Here is an 18,571-nt window from a genome sequence, read left to right on the forward strand (position 1 = left end):
GACAACAGGGGACAGTCATGTCCCATGTCCCCTAGTGTGTGTGTGTGTGTGGGTGTGTGTGTGTGTGTGTGTGTGTGTGTGTGTGTGTGTGTGTGTGTGTGTTTGTGAGGACCCCTCACTTGGACACACCTAGCGCCGGTAAAAACTGTCTCCCAGAGGAAGGCCAGTGTGTGGCGCCCTCCGGTCGTGACCAGGATGATTAAGAGTTCCTTCCTTTCCTGCTCAGAGGCGGACAATGTCCCAAGGAACAGACAGGCTGCTGACACCTTGTCACAACTAGGAAGTGAGTCTTCCACAATCCGAGGACCAGGAGCCGGGCCCACACTTCAGCCCAGACAAACCTCGCTGCGAATAACTCGGAAGTTTTTGGTTTACTGAGTCAACAGGCTGGGCTGCAGTCTTCTGCATCACAGTCCCAAGAGGTTTGCTTGATAAGTCTGAAAGGTCAGGGAGGCAATTATAGGAAAATCATTCACACTGAAAATATTAATTTTTCTCAGGAAAAATGTACAATTTCTTATTTTTTCAGTAAAATGTGAAAATCAAGGAAGTTTATTCTTAGTTCCCACAAGACTGAAGCAGAAGTGACCCGCGTCATTTTAGTAGGTAAGCATGTGCAATGCGTAGCGAACCTGTGGCTTTGAGCCCAACAAAAAAAAAAAAAAATGTGGACACTCTTGACCGGGGCCTCCCAAGGCATATGCGATTAGGACCCCCACGCCACCAGGGGGCCCCCAGGAGCACCAGGCTAGCATGATAGACAAATTTACATATATTTTAAATAACATTGAATATTGCAACCTAAATGCTATTACACACTGAAAAATAATAATGATTATTTTCTTTCTGTTGATGGCTGCTGCCACTATTTAGGAAATATAAGTTATAATTTTTTGTGTTTATCAGCTGCTGTTACTTTCAAATAGTTAAAATAAGAATGCACACTTAAATACCACTCAGCATTTCAAAATCCAAATTAATTTTTCTTTTTACTTTGTTACTCTTTAAAGGTTAAAATCAGTAGTCATAGTAGCACTGGTATAAAGCATGCTAATTATAAATGATGCTAATGATAGAAGGTGTGTTCTATTTCATTACTGAGTTGCTGCCATGCGATTGGCTGAGTTGGTCGTTTTTTATGTTAAGAAGTAATTTCACAGATGTAGGAAACAAAGTTGCTGACGAGTGTGTCTGTTAGTAGCACAAGTTCATGTCAAAACTCTGTGCTCTTCTAGAGTCAAATCTGGAGATTTTTCAGTACTTTTTAACTATAAAAAACTCCAGATCCCACACATGCTGGACACTCACTGTAACTTTAGATCGGCGGTAAGGAACGGCATTTACAAAAACTGCCATGGACCTTAAATCATCCAGTACTTCGTCTTCTTCTGTAAATTACTGTAATGATACTGTATAAATATGAATCTTAAATTACCGTATTTTCCGCACTATAAAGCGCACCGGATTATAAGGCGCACCCTCAATGAATGGCCTATTTTAAAACTTTTTCATATATAAGGCGCACGGCATTATAAGGCACATAAAATAGACGCTACAGTAGAGGCTGGAGTTACGTTATGCATCCACTAGATGGATCTGCACTAAAGTCAATATCAACAAAACAGTCTGACTCAGGTCGGCGAGGAGAGCCTTCTGCGACTGGGCCGGGGCGTGGCCGGACGATGGTCACCCTTCTCCGTTCGCACACAGCATGTTTGTGGAGATGTGGTGCTAAATGACCTGCAGATGACCTGATTATCAGGTCGGTAGGTAGATAGGTCAGTCAAACTTTATTAACAAACCAGCGTTCTGACAACTATCCCAGCATGCACCGCACGCTTCTTCTTCTACGGGCGAAAAGAAAGTCGGCGGCTGCTTACCGTAGTTGCTAGACCTGTTGTGGCTCAATATTGGTCCATATATAAGGCGCACCGGATTATAAGGCGCACTGTCGGCTTTTGAGAAAATTGAAGGTTTTTAGGTGCGCCTTATAGTGCGGAAAATAAGGTATTTAAATAAACGTGGTCTCTGGTTTTATCATGTAAACATTGACTTAATGTTAATATGTTCACTTTTTTTGTGTGGACAAACTGAGTCAATAAAGCAGAATGTGATTCTTAAACCAAAATTAAAATGTTTCCAGAGTGTGTCAGGACTCTGATGCTGGTGAACGAAATATAAAAATATAAAAACCCTTTGAGACCAAATGAAAAATCAAAACTCATCCGCAGCAGGATGGAGCCTCTCCTCTTTGAGTCACTGATGTCTGCATCCAGTTTCCACCTCTGTATCCCAGCAAAGTGATTCAGAAAAAGTATTTTTTCCCCAAGAATGGAGTCAGGACTAGAATGACTGTATAAATATATAAATCTTCATTCATTTATTTACTTCATACACTCTGTTAACAGTGTTGGGTAGCAAGCATCACACGTTAATAAATCTAAGCTGTAGCGCTCCATGTCGGGTTGAGTTACAGAAGGAAGCTTTATCTTTATAAATGTGTATTTGTCACAAATAAATGCTATAAAGTCAAATTTTCCTATTACAGTGAAGGTGAAATGTTCAAGAGGGAGAAATGAGCTAAACAAGTGAGGCGTGATCTATTCTGACGGAAAGGGTTATCCTTTAAGCACAAAGCAGATATATATATAAAAAAGACATAACACATCAAATACTGCAAACGTTAACTTTCTACTATATAGATATGGGTTAAATATAAACAATGCATCTAAAATCTTTGCAAAAAAATGTTACCTACAACTGTCTCAATAAAATACGGTAACAATACAAAATACATTTACTTGATATCACTTGGTATCAGTGCATAATTGTTCCCCACTTCATCTGAAAAAGCATAGATTCATTTTTACTCACAAATACTGTTTTTTTAGTGGTAATTGAACACAACATAGCTTTAAACTTTCACTCCACGGTTTCTGCTTCCATGCAGATGTTGCAAAACCAGACTAAGCTGTTGCTGCTGATGACTCAAAGTTTGTGCAGCCAGTGTTGGAAACTTTGCAAAACGAGGCTCAGAGAACAGCCTGCTCACCTGTTTACGAGGAGAATTCCTCTACAGTTCAACAAAAACAGGAACAAAACACGGGAAAACGTCAGAAAATATGATCTGGAAAATATCCTTTGGTTAACCGTTAAATCTGGGTGAAAAGCGAAACAACAGACGACAGTGTTTGCAATCTCTACATAAATATACAACTTGTTTCTGTAATACTTTTTGGATCAAATGTTCCTATAAAGATTTATTCTAATTACATGTGTTGATATACAAATTGTATTTTAGACCAAAACAAAGGAGGAGAAATAAAATAGCAGTGCAGCGTTTAATTCGCACCAAACAGGAGGAGGAAATCATAAAAATGTTTCGCGTTAAGGTAACATCTGAACCCTGTTTCCTTTATTAACCTGGGAGTTTTAAAACTCTGAACAGCAAAGCAAACAAATAAACTGTTTCCTGTATGGGTAGACCTGAGTTAAATCAGCAACTTTTTTATTTGTTGGATAAAATCACACCTCAAACGGAGATTACAAACATGAATGTTTTCTATTTTTTTATTTTGTACAGTAGTTTAGGCTACCACCTTTAGTGCTCTCCTGGCATAAAAACCCTTAGAATAAATGAATCTTCTGTTGTAGATGAGTGTGAATTCAAATCTCACATTCAGAAGAATGTGGAAAAATCCACCCTGATAGTAATATTTGTATTTTATTTTACAAGAAGTTTTGTTTAATTATGAGAAAATAGGCATAGTATCAGCAGAATAAAAATGCAGTTTTACCAGAAAAATGTTGAAAATTATGAAAAAAAGTAAGTTTTAGTAAAAAGCTTCCAGAGTTATAAAAATCTGACATGAGCGGCTCAGTTTGGCTCTTTTTTTTTCTTCTAAATTTGTTTGCTTAAACTTCTGCTATTGGAGATTTGATGCTGATATTAAAATACGAAGTATTTCCCTATTTTTTATGATATTCTCAACATTTCTCATTTCAATTTTTGTTTTCATAAAATTGTGACTTTGTGCTCTTATTTTACGACTGTATTCTGCGAATATTGACATTATTCTCTTGATATTTCAACATTTTGTCGTACGACTTTACTCTTCCATTACCATAGCGACAACTTTATTCTCATAATAAAAATATTTAGCCTGCCTCTAATAATTCATTGTAGATTTTACCTGAATTCATAGCCCAAATAAACAAGAGTGCATTGGTAAAAAAAAAATAAATCAGATTTTCCAGAAATTAAATCCTTAAAAAACAAAAATTTTATTAATCAATAAAATCGATTTATCGCCCCATCATAAGTCGCAGTAATAAATAAAAAAACAAACGTAAATCCTCCATATAGGTTTATTTACTACGCCCTTAAGAGAACTTAAAATTTTCCGCCAGTTTATGCTACATTGTTAAAAGATAAATTTATTCTAAGATTATTTTATTCCTTCTTGGGTTGAACTGGTCTTTGCGGATCGTTTGGGATTGATGCGATTTGTTTCACAGTAGATCAGAGAAATACCTGAGGCTGTTTTCAGCTGTTTGACAGTGAAGGTTGGGACAGACCAGCAGCATTATCGAGAAGCCAACATGTGGAAAAAAAAATACGGGAATCAACAATCCAGAGATCCACAGGGGAGCGCAGTGGAGCTGAGTCACTTCAGAGTCCGTGAACAGGGAGTCTCGTCTTTTCCTCCCCGGCCGCTGACGCACGGGGGGAACAAAGCCGAGGCCTTGACGCTTCCACTCTGGGGTCCTCCGGTGGGGTTCGGGTGGAGGCTACACGGGAGGCGTGGAGTAGCGCACCACGGAGTTGTAGTCAGGCGGTGGGCTGTGGCACTCCAGGCTGACGTCCAGCGCCGAGTCGTCCAGGCTGAAGTCCAGCGGCGGGACGGTGGGCAGGAACTTGTCCTTCTCCGGGTCGTTCAGCACCGACTCTTTACTCTTACTCACCGCCTTCATCCTGGAAACACAGAGGAAGGAAAACATAAATAATGTTTTAGTTTTATTTAAAGTATGTAACTTTTATAAACAGTAAAGAGTTGGACAGTAGTTAGTTACTTTTACTTGAGTAACTTTTTTAAAAAATGTACTTTTAGGAGTGTATTTTGTTAGTTTTACTTTTACTTGAGTAACTTTTCTAGATTGATGTTTTAAAAAAGATTCACCAGACACAGACAATCACCTGTTGTTTTTGTTCTTTATGGAAATAAAACTGATTTGGAAACATTTTCTTTTGCCTGATTTTGTTATTTTTGTTGTCATTTTTGTACTTAAAATACCAAAAATTTCCACTCAACTTTATATTTTGGCTTATCTGACTATGTAATTTTTAAATATTAAATGACTGATAATTTGATCAGTTACTCAGTACTGAAGTAGACTTTTTACCAAATTCTTCTTGAGTAATTTCTTGGACGGATACTTTTTTACTTTTACTTGAGTAAAATTACAATGAAGTAGCATTACTCTTATTTGAGTACAACCTTTGGATACTCTGCCGCCTCTGGTACTGAGACAGATAATCTGTTAAATAATCCAGCTCCTCTGGCTTCTCCCAATGCTAATTAGAAACAACCAATCGGAGCCAGGAGGCGGGTCTTAGTGCTGTCAATCAAGGGTTTTTAATGCCATTAATGGGCCTTATTTGCTAGGGATGTGTAATAATATCGATTTTGCGATATATATTGATATTTTCTTTCCTAGAAAAAAATCGATATTCATCCGCAAGTATCGTAACATCCACTGTCACCTTGCTCACTCACTGCTTGCTTCGCCAGGAGAGTGATTCGGTCATCTGGTGATTCCTTCAGATGTTAAGTGTCAAGGTTAAAAAGGTATCAAACTATTCAGAGCAGGTACTTGGTGCACTTTATTTACTTTACAAATGCATGTAAGCTACAGTTTGTACTGTTTCAATTAAAAGAAACATGTTTTCTCACCACTTCTTTGATTCATTTTGTCCAGTTGTCGACTTTAAGTCTGTGTCCATGTCCAACCAGAACCAGGTATTGTGTAGTTGGTGCTTTTAATCAGTTTTCAGTTAAATTAATTAAATCCAACTTTATAACAGTCACAAAATGTCACCAAAATCACCCTGTCCCTCTAAAATCTTTCAGAAAATCGCAAAGTGTATCGAATTATATAGTTTGCTGAATATCGCAATATATCGTATTGTGAGCAGAATATTGTGTATCATATTGTGAGATTATTGTATCACTACAGCCCTATTATTTGCATGACTGTAAAAAAAAAAAAAACATGCCTTCATAAAATAAAACTGGACGCCTGTTTGATCCAATTTCCTTTACATATTTCCAGCCTTATAACCAGATAAACCTCCCTGTTTTCATGCTCGATACAATCAATCATCCTGAGGTTTTTCTGCTTCCTTTTATGACTGAGTGTTTTTGTCTTGGACCAGAACCTCTCCCTTCAGAGTAAAGGTCAGCTCCCAGCAGGAGCTGGGACACCAAACTGGAATTCGGTCTTGATTAATAAACTATCTGGTAAACCAGTTATTAAAGCGCAACATGTTATTTTCTCAGTAGTGGAGTGGAGTGGAGTTTTTCTATTGAAAATGTTGGAATAAGTTAGATTTATGGTGTTTTTCTGGGTGAAAGAAGGAAGGCGACTCCTGCAGGGGAGGTCCTTGTAAACCCTCTTAAGTTTAGAAACTGGCAGTGATTGAGCGGCTGCCCAGCGAGAGACGACTCCCCTTGAAACACAGATAATTGTCTGGATGCTTGAGCCAACTCTTTGTGCCGGGCGGAGGGTTTGATTGGACAGGCAGACCCATAATGTTTCGTTTTCAGATCTAAAAGACACTTTGAGGCGAAGTGGTGTGAAGTTGGGTGAGCTGTAAGTAAATTACAGCTCTGTCCCACATGTTACTCCCCCCCAGCTACAAGCTAAATCAGCTGTTTTTCATGCAAGTTTCGCCTCTTTGCTCTTTGCCTTGATGAAGATAAGCACTTTGAATTCAGGCTTCAGTGTAAAATATAGAAGCTAAATTTATAATTTTGGGGATTTTGAGACTAAATCTCCACCATATTAGACGTGTTCCTTCAGTAAACCTCTAAATTGAGAACATATTGCCTCAGATTTGTTTTCCTTCTTCAAACAGCTTCATTTCTCACTGAAAACTGCTGGATCCTCGAGTTAAAAGAAGATTTTTCTTTGTTTTTAGCTCTTCCTTTTCTCTCTAGCATCTCTATTATTTTGACTCATACACAGTTCCTTTGGACAAAAGAGAAATCGGGCCGCTGACTTCTTTTTACATGTGTGAATTTGTCTGACAGTTATAGCGTCTGCATTCCAGCCCGCTGAGCCGGTTTCCACGCTGGTTTTCTGTGATCGCCGTCTGTGTTTGTGTTGGTTCGTTGCCTCTGAAGGGCACTGGGAAGGTCGCAGCTTACGTACGCCAAGGCCATGATGCTCAGAGGTCGGCCTGCCAACGACATCAGAGTCTTCATGTTGTCGGACGAAAGGCCCATGCCGCTGTCCGACTGACCCTGAAGAACAAGAAGATGGGAAATGATTAAATGATTATTGCTAAAAGTGTAAGAGAGAACAGAGGTGTGCAGGAAGTTTTGCATTTGCTTTCCAAAGAGCAAGACATTTATTTGAAGTAGTCTTTAGGCTTTCTTAATGTCTGTGAAACCATCTTGGTTGCTTTTTCTACTTGTTTGCAGCTTTTTCACAGAAACACAGTGTTATATGTGAATCAATCACGGATAAAAAGGCTCCTAAATCAATTATAACACTACTTAATTACACTGCAAAAACACAAAATCTTACAAAATAATTTTTGTCTAGTTTCTTGTGCAAATGTCTTTGTACAATTGAAATAAGACTGAAAGTAACTTTGTTGGAGCTTGGTTTAAGTCAGGGGTCTCCAAAGTGCGGCCCGGGGGCCATTTGCTGCCCCAGAACTGACTGCGTGTGGCCCTTCAAGAATGAAACAAATGTGGCCCCCAGCACAGTGTTTGATGTTTTTATTTTCACTTAGTTCAAAATTACCACAGACAAACTAAAACTACTCTTAAAATTTAAAATGTTGGCAACAGAACTAATTATTTGTTTTAAAAAAATGACGCTCCACATCTATTCAGTGACTTTGCTGCTTCCATTAATTAATTTATTAAACCTGATTAAAAACAGCAATAAAATCAGGCCTAAATCCTGATTTTATTGCTCAAAATTGACTAAATTTTGTTACATTTCTTCCAGTCGACGCCTAAAGAAATTGGAACGTGAGTCACATCTCAAGGTCTTTTTTACGTTTCACACATCCTTGTCCAACAACAAACTGGAGTTCCTTATTTGCTTAATTAAATTATTACGTGTTTAATTTAACTGGTAAAAGAATGTTTATTTTGGCCATTACTGTGCAATAATTGTGACACAAATCGGTGTTGATGCACCAACAGGATGGGATTTCTTCCATTTTTCTTAAATCACATGTCAACCTTAAGGTCAGGGGGCCAAAAACGGCCCACCAAAGCTTTTTATGCGGCCCTCTGGACTCTAGAAGGCATCAATCCAGTTTTTCGCAAATCATCGAAATTTATGCAAAAGATCTCTAAAAAGATTGACAGAATCAAATTAATAATTTTATGTTTTATTGCAAATCTTCCACAAAATCGTCAATCATTGGGCTTAAGTGATGCTAACTCCCACCTGTAGGTGGCAGCATTTCTTACTAATATGATACTGCGGCCTCCGCCTTTCTTGATGTCAAATTATAGTCCGTGATTGATGCAGTGAGTAATAAAAGTCAAATTTATCGTCATAAATAAGTGCAAATATTTCTAAATTAACACAATAAGTTTGTGATTTTGACTGCAAAAAACAAAACTGATCAATATGAAAAGATGTTTAGCATTATTTGATTTACAGAGAGAAGCTATTTATCAACATTTTAGCAGTTTAATTGGTTTTATCAATGCATTCATGATATTGATGTAGCTCAAAATCAAAAGGACTTTGATATTCCTGTCTTAAGATACTTTTTATGTTCTCTTGTCCTCTACTTTCCTGATTTATTTAAGCTCACACTGCAAAACCAAAATCATGATCAGTTGCAAGGAAAAGACAGAAAATGTGTGTAAAAGCAGCTGAAGTCTGAAAAACAACTTTAGGGAATAACTTTAAGTCTCAGTAGCTGCACCCAAACAGAGCGTTCATTTTGCAGTTTGTGTTACTGACCTCCTGGTTTTCATTTGTCCCGTTCTCCATGGTGATCTCATCAAAAGTTTTCACGCTAGCAGGGCGGATCTTTATGTTCCTGCGGGAACGAAAAGAGAGAATCCAGCTTTGAGACTCTGTTCTGATTCTACAGAGTCAAGTTCAGCAACAGAACCACGGGAACCTAATCATTTATATCAACATCGTTCAGCATCCATGACACTGTACTTTGATAACACTCACTGTTTGCTTTGCATTTCAACACTTGGAAGCTCAAACAGAAGCTCGGTTTTTACTCCAGGGCTGACTGTCATTACCGCCTTTCAGCACCTTCTCAATAAACACTCTTGGAGGAGCTGTGAAAACCCAAGAGCTCAACAAATATTTTTATAAGTGGACTTAAATCTTGACGCCAGTGCTGTGTTTTCTTTTTTGGGGGCGGGTGGGTAAAATCTCAGGAGCTGCGAATGTGTACATTTCTTATCGGGTTCTCATTGTGCTCTGGCCACAGCTAAACATATCTTCTGAGCTAAGAACATTTTGTGTTTTTGGATATTTTTCAGTGCAGAAAAGTAAAAAAAATCTGGGTTTGTCCACAACGATGTCTTAGAAAGTTCAAGAGGAGAGCAGAAGGAAAACAAAGCAAAAACGCAAAATGTTGCCTAGTCTAGTTTCTGATTTGAAATAAGACAAAATTATCTTACAAGTAACTTTTCAGTAAGACATTGAAGTTTGTTTTAAGTCAGTAAGTCCTTAATATTGTTGAAATAGTTCTAATTAGAATAATAATGAAATAATCTGAGCTTTTTTTAAGTGAATAATCCATTAGATTAAAATTCTAGTTCTACTGGCAGATTATTTCCCTTTTCCCATGTTATCAGTGAAATTATCTGATTATGGAACAAATACTTGATTCATCAATTTTAAGGAATTATTGAGTTAAAACAATTTCCCATATCCTGCTGAAAGGTTACATATATTTTTTGTTCATTTCATAGATTTGCATTAAAAGCTTTATGACCTGCATCAAATGTTTTAGATTTCTTTCCACAAACTTCTCACAATAGTTTGCTGGAGTTTTGGCCCATTCCTACGAACGTCTGTTCTTTTTCCAGTGCAAATATCTTAGTACACTTGGGATAAGATAAAACTAACTTGGAAGTAATTTTTCAGAAAGATATAGGAGCTTGTTTAAGTAAAATCAACATTAAGGAATTGTTGATTAGAACAAGCTCCCATTTCTGGTTGAAAAGTTAGTTTTGTCTTATTTTAAGTGTACTAAGATACCTGGATTATATCTAGACCAAAAATAATTTTCTGTGTTTTTGCAGTGCAGCCAGGCTTGCAGCTCTGTGCAACTGGCCACATAATGAGCTGGAATTCGATTATAAGCAAAATGCAAGACAAATGTAAAGATAAAATAAGTTAAGGAGGTTAAAGTGTCACATATGATCCTACTGGAGCCGTAAATGTCAACACCAACATTTTAAGATACAGAAGAAGAAATCTGCAGAGCATAAAAATCTGTCAATTTTTTCAAGTTTAGGGAAAAGTTTGGTGAAATTTTGTCAAATAATTCAGTAAGGGAAGGCGCATAAAGTGCAATGAGTTTGTTTATGTAAGGTAGCCAATGAAGAGCAATCCGAACTCTCACCAGCTGCCCCCCGAGTCCCGGTGGGAGACGGGTCGTGTGGACGTCTCCTCCGTCTCCTCAATCTGCTCTCCCACCTTCGCCAGCAGGGCTGTGTTGATGGGTATGTAGTGTTTCCCCTCCTAAATCAACACAAGAGGTAGATTTATGGCTGGTGCTGTGTGCGCTGTGCAAACAAAAACATTCAAGGTTGGTGGCGGCAGGCCAAAGAAACCAGGGTCATGCTTAATAAATCCAAAACCGTTTAATATGAAGTTTAAGCAGCCAGTTCATCACCGCGCTTTATCCTATTTTGAGGCCATGTTGTGAGAGAAATTAAATCCCTTTATCTTCACAGTGTCTTGATTAATATATGTGTTATTCAGGTTTTATTTGACAGGCTAACACAGAGTGGTAAATAATTGTAAAGTGGAAGAAGAATTATGGATGTGAAGGCACCATTTTTCAACTTTTGCCACAGATTAAAATAAATATCAATCTCAAGGTCCAAGGACCAACTCTGTCACGCCGTTGATTTTTATGTGGCTCTCTAGACTCCAAATTTTATCAATAAGTCCTTCCAGTTTTTTGCAAGCCCACAAAATTCATGCAAAATCAACAGCAAATTTCCCTCAAAAATGGCCAAAAGCATTGAGTATTTGTATTATTTCATCTTTTGTAAATTTTTCAGTGCTTAACTGTCTGCGCACTACAACTGATTTCAGCAGTTTATATATCAAAACGTTCAGCTTGCTCTGGAGACTTCTACTCTGTATTTTGGTAATTTCAGCTTTTGTTATTTTTTAAATATTTTACTCTCACGCAAATTTCATCCTCATTGAAATTCATGAAAATTTCACAAAATTCTGTAAAAACTCTGAGCTTTTTGGCATCTTACTACTTCTGCCTACATCCACCTAGAAACTTCATTCAACTTTTAAACAGTTCACAAGACATTAGGCTATCTCCAAACGATTCAGCTTTCTTGTATCACTTATGGTTTTTCTAAAATCACGATTTAAGTTTTATGTAAGTTTTTGCCCGTTTTCAGTTTTACAGTGTAATCCAATGGCGGAATTCTTCAACTGACAGAGTGTACACTCTAGTAACTGATGATTTTTGGTTTTTCACAAACAAAATGCTGCTCTTTGCACATCTTTCACCCCAGAGAAATAATTCATGCATCAAAACGTAGCCACATGCATCTGCTTTGAGGGAATATAAGCGTCATTGCAGTAGGTTTCACGGTTTTCTTCAAAACACTCCCTGAGTGCAGGGATATCACCCCTTCCTTCACTGGGCTCCATATAAAATATTTTCAGCATCATCTGGTGCGTTCGCTCTACAGATTATTATTATCACGACTGTTTTGCAAGGAGCAGCGACTTTTCTAGTTGTTTTTAAATTTCTTCCAGGTTAACATCTTTGCAGTCGGAAGTTTGTGACATTAAGCAGCGCCCCCACCAGACAGTCCTGCGTCTCTCCAGTAATCACTTTGCTCAGCATGTGGTTCCTTTTATGGGATGTGTGCCGTCATCCCAAAGTTGCGCTCAAGTTTCTTACTGAGTGTTGTTTCCCCTCTGAAATTACGAGGCTCAACGCTTCTTCCTGACGATGTGAAATTCCCGTGACTAATCCTGGTAATCTAGTGAGTAATCGTGTAATAACAAAAACAAGTTTTATTTTTCCAAACCTAGAGTTGGAGGCACCAATCTTTAATTGTTTAAAGATTTTCTCTTTGTTAGTGTCAGAAATATACACAGAGGCTCAAATATATACATACATTCCAACTAACATTTGAAACTATGGCTCATCCATTAACAAGTAATCGCTAACTGTAGTGTACAGACTCAAAAAAAGGCCATTTGCTGAAAGAACAACACAATCAGAGCAGTAATTAAGCAAAAACTATATACATTTTGCATTTAAGATAAAAAGTTTTCTCCACAGAACTTAAGAAGCATAGTTTTAACTCAATTCAGTAATAAAATCTCCTATTTAGCACCTTTTTCTCTCTTCATTTTAATCAGTTAGTCTAAAAATGAATCACCAGGTCACCCTACACTGTACTGATGTAAAGTAAAGCAGAAAGTACTTACCGTATTTTCCGCACTATAAGGTGCACCTTCAGTGAGTGGCCTATTTTAAAGCTTTTTTCATATATAAGGCATTATAAGCATTATAAGGCGCATAGAATAGACGCTTCAGCTTGGGTTGCCAATTTGTTCCATACTCTATTATTACACAACCACATTTGTAAAGAAGTGGTCCCCGAGTACTTTATATAGTAGTCTGCCCCAGTCGTTGTTTCACTCATGGTGTTGATGTTGCGATATTGTGCCCAACTGCTTTCTGGGTAACACAGACCAACCGACACGCTGCCGCCGCAGTCTCTGTCTCTCTTTTTTTTGACATGGAGATGTTAAAACTATTTTTTCACTGATGGAAAAAAAAAATCAAGCGTTCACTAAAAAAAAATAATGTTTTATTGCATTTCAGACAATACAATATTAATTTAAAAAAGGAACTAAATTGGTTTTTAATGAGGCTTAAGTAGTTAAATGAAAAATTATTTCTATTTAACTTAGTAGGAGACATTTGTCCAAAGATTTGTGCCTGCAGGTGCTTCTAAACCTGTTAATTATAGAAAAGCATAATAAAATCAACTTTCTGTTCTTAAATCGCTAAAGTTGTTTACTGAAAAACAAGACTTAAATGAATCAGTGATACTTTTTTCTGACTATAACTGTGAATCCACTAAGTGTGAGTCCATGAACTGAAGCTCCAGCTATGCAGAGTTTTCCTTTGTTTTGTTTTGTTTGTTTTGTGTGCTGTACCTGTTGCACGCTGGCCTGCAGCAGATCGCCCAGCCTCTCCACCAGCTCAGTGAAGGTCGGCCGCTGCTGTGGCTCTCCCTGCCAGCAATCCAGCATGGTTTGGTATCTGTAAGGAAAGGAGAAGCTTTCAGCTCCAGAAGCCTCAAACCCGCAGACTGTGTGTTTCCACTGATATACAGTGAAAATTAACACTTTTAGGAAGATGGAAAACAACCGTAGGCCCTGGTGGTTTTTCATTCTTCTGCAGAAACAAATGCAGCCTGTTCTCCTCATGACAAGCTGTCAGCATCTCCTCCATTTAGTGGAGAATTAGAAACATCTGTTACAGAGCGTGCCTCAACTTCAACCTTTCTTATATTTTATTAAATTACAACCACAAATTTGAGTGTTTTTTATTTAGATTTAATCCACTATAAGCAGTTCGTAATTGCAAAGTGGATCAGATTGAAAGCATCTGAGAGCAATTTTTATTTGGTCCTGCAGATTCTCAATTAGATTTAGGTCTGAGCTTTGACTGGTCCGTTCCACTACATTAATTTATTAGATGTAACACTGCAAAAACACAAAATCTTACCAAGTATTTTTGGTCTAGTTTTTAGTGTAAATATCATAGTACACTTAAAATAAAACAAAACAAACTCAAAAGCAACTATTCAGCAAGTAACTTGTTTTAAGTTGATTCCTTTAAAAATTATGAAAACGTACTAACTAATTTCACTTAAAATAAGACATTTTTTCAATGTTATAAATGAAATAATCTGTCAGTGAAACTAGTAGATTTTTCATCATTATTCAAGAACTATTTACTTAAAACAAACTCCAATATCTTGCTGAAGAGTTACGTTAAAGTTATGATATCTGCACTAGAAACTAAACACAAATAATTGGAAATATTTTGTGTTTTTGCAGTCAAGCCATTGTTGCTCTGGCTGTTTGTTATGAGTTGTTGTCTCACTCTGAAATCTTCTGCAGCTTCAATGAGTTTTCTTCAGGGATTTCCCTCCGTTTAGCTCTTAGCATGACACTGCCACCACCATGTTTCACCTCAACGCAGGTTTTCACCAATAAGTCTCACTAATGTTCGCTAACAAACCTCTGAGGCTTTAAAAGTAGAGCTGTGTTTACACTGAGATTTGATTAGACACACATGGACTCTATATTCCTATTATGTGAGTAATGAAGACGATTAGATACGGTGGATTGTTTTTTTAGGGACACTTTGCAGATTTTTATTTGGAAAAAAACACCAAAACCGTGCATCAGTTTCCTACTACTCCCCTTAAATGGTTAACTTTGTAATTTATAGAAGCACCACATCTTCACCTTATTGATTTATTACATTTTCATCTTATTAATTGCAGAGCTCACTCTTCCACTTGTCTTTCCTGCATGATCTGAAGCATTTTATTGACCAGGAAGTGCACACAATGCATCGGAGCACAATTCAAGACCCTTCCTGCCTGCTTCTTAATGAGAATAAATAGCACAGCCCCACATCACCGGGAACGCAGAGTTACTTTTTTGGAAAAGGAAGGATTGTGTTTTTAATTCATCTGATGGGAAATGAGCATCCTTTTATTGTGTACCCACTCTTTGCAAAGCATCCGGTGCATTCCTCTCCGATGCATCATAACATCGGAGAGGAATGCCAGATGAATTTCAGCCGGCAGAGGCGCAAATTAAAGGGCATCCCCTTGTTGCCTCGTGTGTTTTTAATCATTCCTCTATTTCCAAATTGGTTTGAGTTGATCAAAACATGAATTTTGTAGATTTCAACAGCACTGTGCATCCTGCTTGACCTATTACTCAGTGTATCTACACTTTAAATTAAAGCTAGACCTCTTAGTTTGAGAATGTAAAGTATTTAATCTGGTGGAGCCGTTTACCCCGAACTGGTGATGGAAACTACAGAAGTCTTGATCCGTCCGGAAACTTACAACCTGTTTTATTTCGCAGATCAATTCATTGTCTCTTTAGTGTGGCTGATAAATGATTTTTTTTTTCTAAAAATGCTTTGAAATGCTGAACCTTTTGATTAAACATCATTTGTATAAAGTGTATTACAATCTGACGGAGGTTTAAATTAAAAGCAGACACAGACGTCACGCTGAGGCTGCAGGGGGAAAAAAAATAAATCACTCAACTCCATCGCTGACTGACAGCAGCGACACCAAAGAAGAGGACTGTGTTCTCCCACAGATATTTATGTCCAACAGAATCCTCCAACTTCTGCGCAGAAATAAATTAGGTGCTCAGTTTCGTCTGTCAGAAAGCCCTGCAACGCCTGAAAGCTCGACGTTTGAACGGTAATCAGCTGCTAAGGTTTCCTCCCACAATACTCAGAGCCGATTCTTGTCATACAAGGAAGAAGCTAATTATGTTAGCGACAAACAGGAAGTAAAACTGAAAACATTAAATAGCTAGTAGATTCTTAATATTGTGTTATACATTATATATGATGTTTCATTTGTATTCACACCTCTGGATCTTCCCCATACTTGGTCATGTTACAATTATAAACGTTAACGTATTTCACTAGGACTGAGTGTGATTGATGAGCAAAATAAGACGCAGTTTTTAAAATGTGGATGAAAGGAAACCTACGCATTTGATCTCCACAGTATTTTTAACAGCGTCTCGATCCTCTTCTACGGAAGATGATTAGGGCCACAGAAAAAAAAAGAGTTCAGATTTTTTTTTCCTTACGATTTTGACTCAAGAAAAAAAGTCAGATTTTTCTTTTTAATGGCTCTAATTGTCTTCTGTTCTCTTTTGTTGGAGTGTTAAGGGAATAAAGTCAAAATAATCCCACAATACAAAGTATTTCCAGAATAAAGTTGCGATAGTACGAGAATAAGGTCGTAACAATATCAGAATAAAGTCACAAGAAAATTAAAAAATAAAATTACAATAAAATCATAATATTACAAGAAAAAAGTCATAGTATTATATGAGAAACTATGAAAATTAAGTTGTAATAACACGAGAATAAAGTCATAATATTACAACTGGTAATATTATGACTTTATTTTCCTATTATCTTTAATTTATTCTCATAATTCCGACTTTAATCTTGTAACATTCTGACTTCATTCTCGTAATTTTATTTCTTAATTTTCGTAGCCCTAATTCTCCATCATAACAACTCTCAGTAAACCCACTCATTTAAAAGCTCCCTAAAGACTAGCAGTGCTCTTTTAACATAAAGCTTCCCGTTTTTATGAAGCTTTATTAACATAAATTCTCACATTTCAGAAGGAGCGTAATCTGGCGCTCTCATCCTAGTCCCGTCTTTCAGCCTGCAGCAGAACTCCTCGTCAATCTGGACCCCAGGATACGGAGAGGCACCTTGGGAGACGCAAAGAACAGAAACCGACGTCTGCATCACATTTAGCTTACAGCATTTGTTTTCCTTTAAAAAGAATAATTTATAGGGATACATAAATGGGAAACATGTTTTAATGGTGTAGCTTAACTGACAATGTGAAGTGACATCAAACAGAAACATAAGCAAGAGTTTTAAAGAAACGCATGATTCATTGCTGATAAGGCTGAAAGCTAATTTAAGACAATCAGAAACAGTTGCATGATGTAACTGTGGTTTGCTTTTAACATATGGTAAAAAAAAAAAATGTGTTACTGTTATTCTCATTCAGACTCCACCATAAATCCGTCTGATTTATCACTGAACCGGCTCAAAAGGGAACCTCCGTTCAACTTATTTATTTTTCATCCGTAATGTGGGAAATAAAGAGCTGAATGACTTCTTCCATGCCATAAGAAAACATAAAGTGAAACATTATATTTTATTTTTATTTGTCCAAATCCCCAGTTTGTCATCTTTGAGGCGATCCAAAACATATTTCTGTTCCAGGACTTACTGGTTACATGGATCAAAACTCCAGGAGAATTTTTATTTAGGTGAAAGTTGGTGAGAAACATAGTAAAAAAAACACATCAAAAAAGACCAAATTAAGCAAATAATATGGTTTCTTTGATGTATTTTTGACAGCAGTTGGATTTTGTTACCCACACGATGCTTTGAAATCTAATAAAATCTTGTTGCACAAAAAATATTAGTTTTAAATTCATAATTTTATCACTAAACAGTTTTCTCTTTAAAGCCATCAGCTTATTGATTTACGGCTCTACAGTTATAGTTTTTGGCTCTAAGCTGTGAATTCAATCAGAGTCACAGCTGATTTGTTTAAAATAATTGCATTTTTTAATGCTGGTATTTATTTTTTGACTTATGGTTTTTGAGTCACAGTAAACACAACCCGACTGTAAAAGTGCCGCCTTGTGTCCTTTTTAATTTAACTGAGGGATGAAAGCAGTGCAATCATCCCCTTATGTTCTCACTGTGACTTTTTACTGAACATTATTTTATGTTAATTCATGTTACAGAAATGAGTTGGGAATCACGCTGCCTGTTTACACAGCAGGGTACTGAACTTTGAAATCAACTCGGTTTGCTGTGATCCGACGCTGCAGAAAGGAGATTTAATGTCCCTTAACCCTTTCTATTTGGTGTATTGTTGGAGATTTTTTTAATTAAATTTTTTTGCAGTAATTTGAATAAAGTGTCACTTGAGGCATTTTGAGTAGAACATATTTACAGAAAAGAGGTTTTTTTTAAAGGAAAATTTTATATTTCTTTGTACAGTTTTAACTTAATCTGTGTCTGGCAGCTGAAGGAGGAACAGCTTATCCTGCTCTCTCCCGTCCTTACTGATAACTCTGCTTGTGGATTATTCTTAAAGTCACAATTTTTATGGTTTTATTCACATTATCGACATCATAACGGGATTACTTCAAACCTAAAGACCAGGAGATTTTCTCACTTTTATTTTTACCTCACTTTTCTTCACCTCCAAGTTGAACTAGGGCAAAATGCCCCCGT

At 37.1% G+C, this 18,571-nt stretch overlaps 1 protein-coding gene across 2 annotated transcripts in view; it reads right to left on the reverse strand.

Moving 5' to 3' along the window:
* Window positions 1–2,349: 2,349 nt before the first annotated feature.
* Window positions 2,350–18,571, reverse strand: part of kdrl (kinase insert domain receptor like) — a 62,058-nt gene continuing 45,836 nt past the window's right edge. Inside the window, exons 25-30 of one of the 2 annotated variants that reach the window (XM_008420783.2) lie at window positions 16,917–17,016; window positions 13,669–13,774; window positions 10,856–10,974; window positions 9,223–9,301; window positions 7,435–7,526; window positions 2,350–4,975 (exon numbers count right to left, since the gene is read on the reverse strand). In XM_008420783.2, coding sequence (XP_008419005.1) covers window positions 4,792–4,975; window positions 7,435–7,526; window positions 9,223–9,301; window positions 10,856–10,974; window positions 13,669–13,774; window positions 16,917–17,016 — 680 coding nt within the window. In that variant the 3' untranslated portion in view covers window positions 2,350–4,791. The remainder of the gene's footprint in view (window positions 4,976–7,434; window positions 7,527–9,222; window positions 9,302–10,855; window positions 10,975–13,668; window positions 13,775–16,916; window positions 17,017–18,571) is intronic. The other variant, XM_008420784.2, reaches the window with a different exon arrangement.

This window comes from Poecilia reticulata, linkage group LG10 (genome assembly GCF_000633615.1).
Source record: "Poecilia reticulata strain Guanapo linkage group LG10, Guppy_female_1.0+MT, whole genome shotgun sequence".
NCBI classification, from domain to species: Eukaryota; Metazoa; Chordata; class Actinopteri; order Cyprinodontiformes; family Poeciliidae; genus Poecilia; species Poecilia reticulata.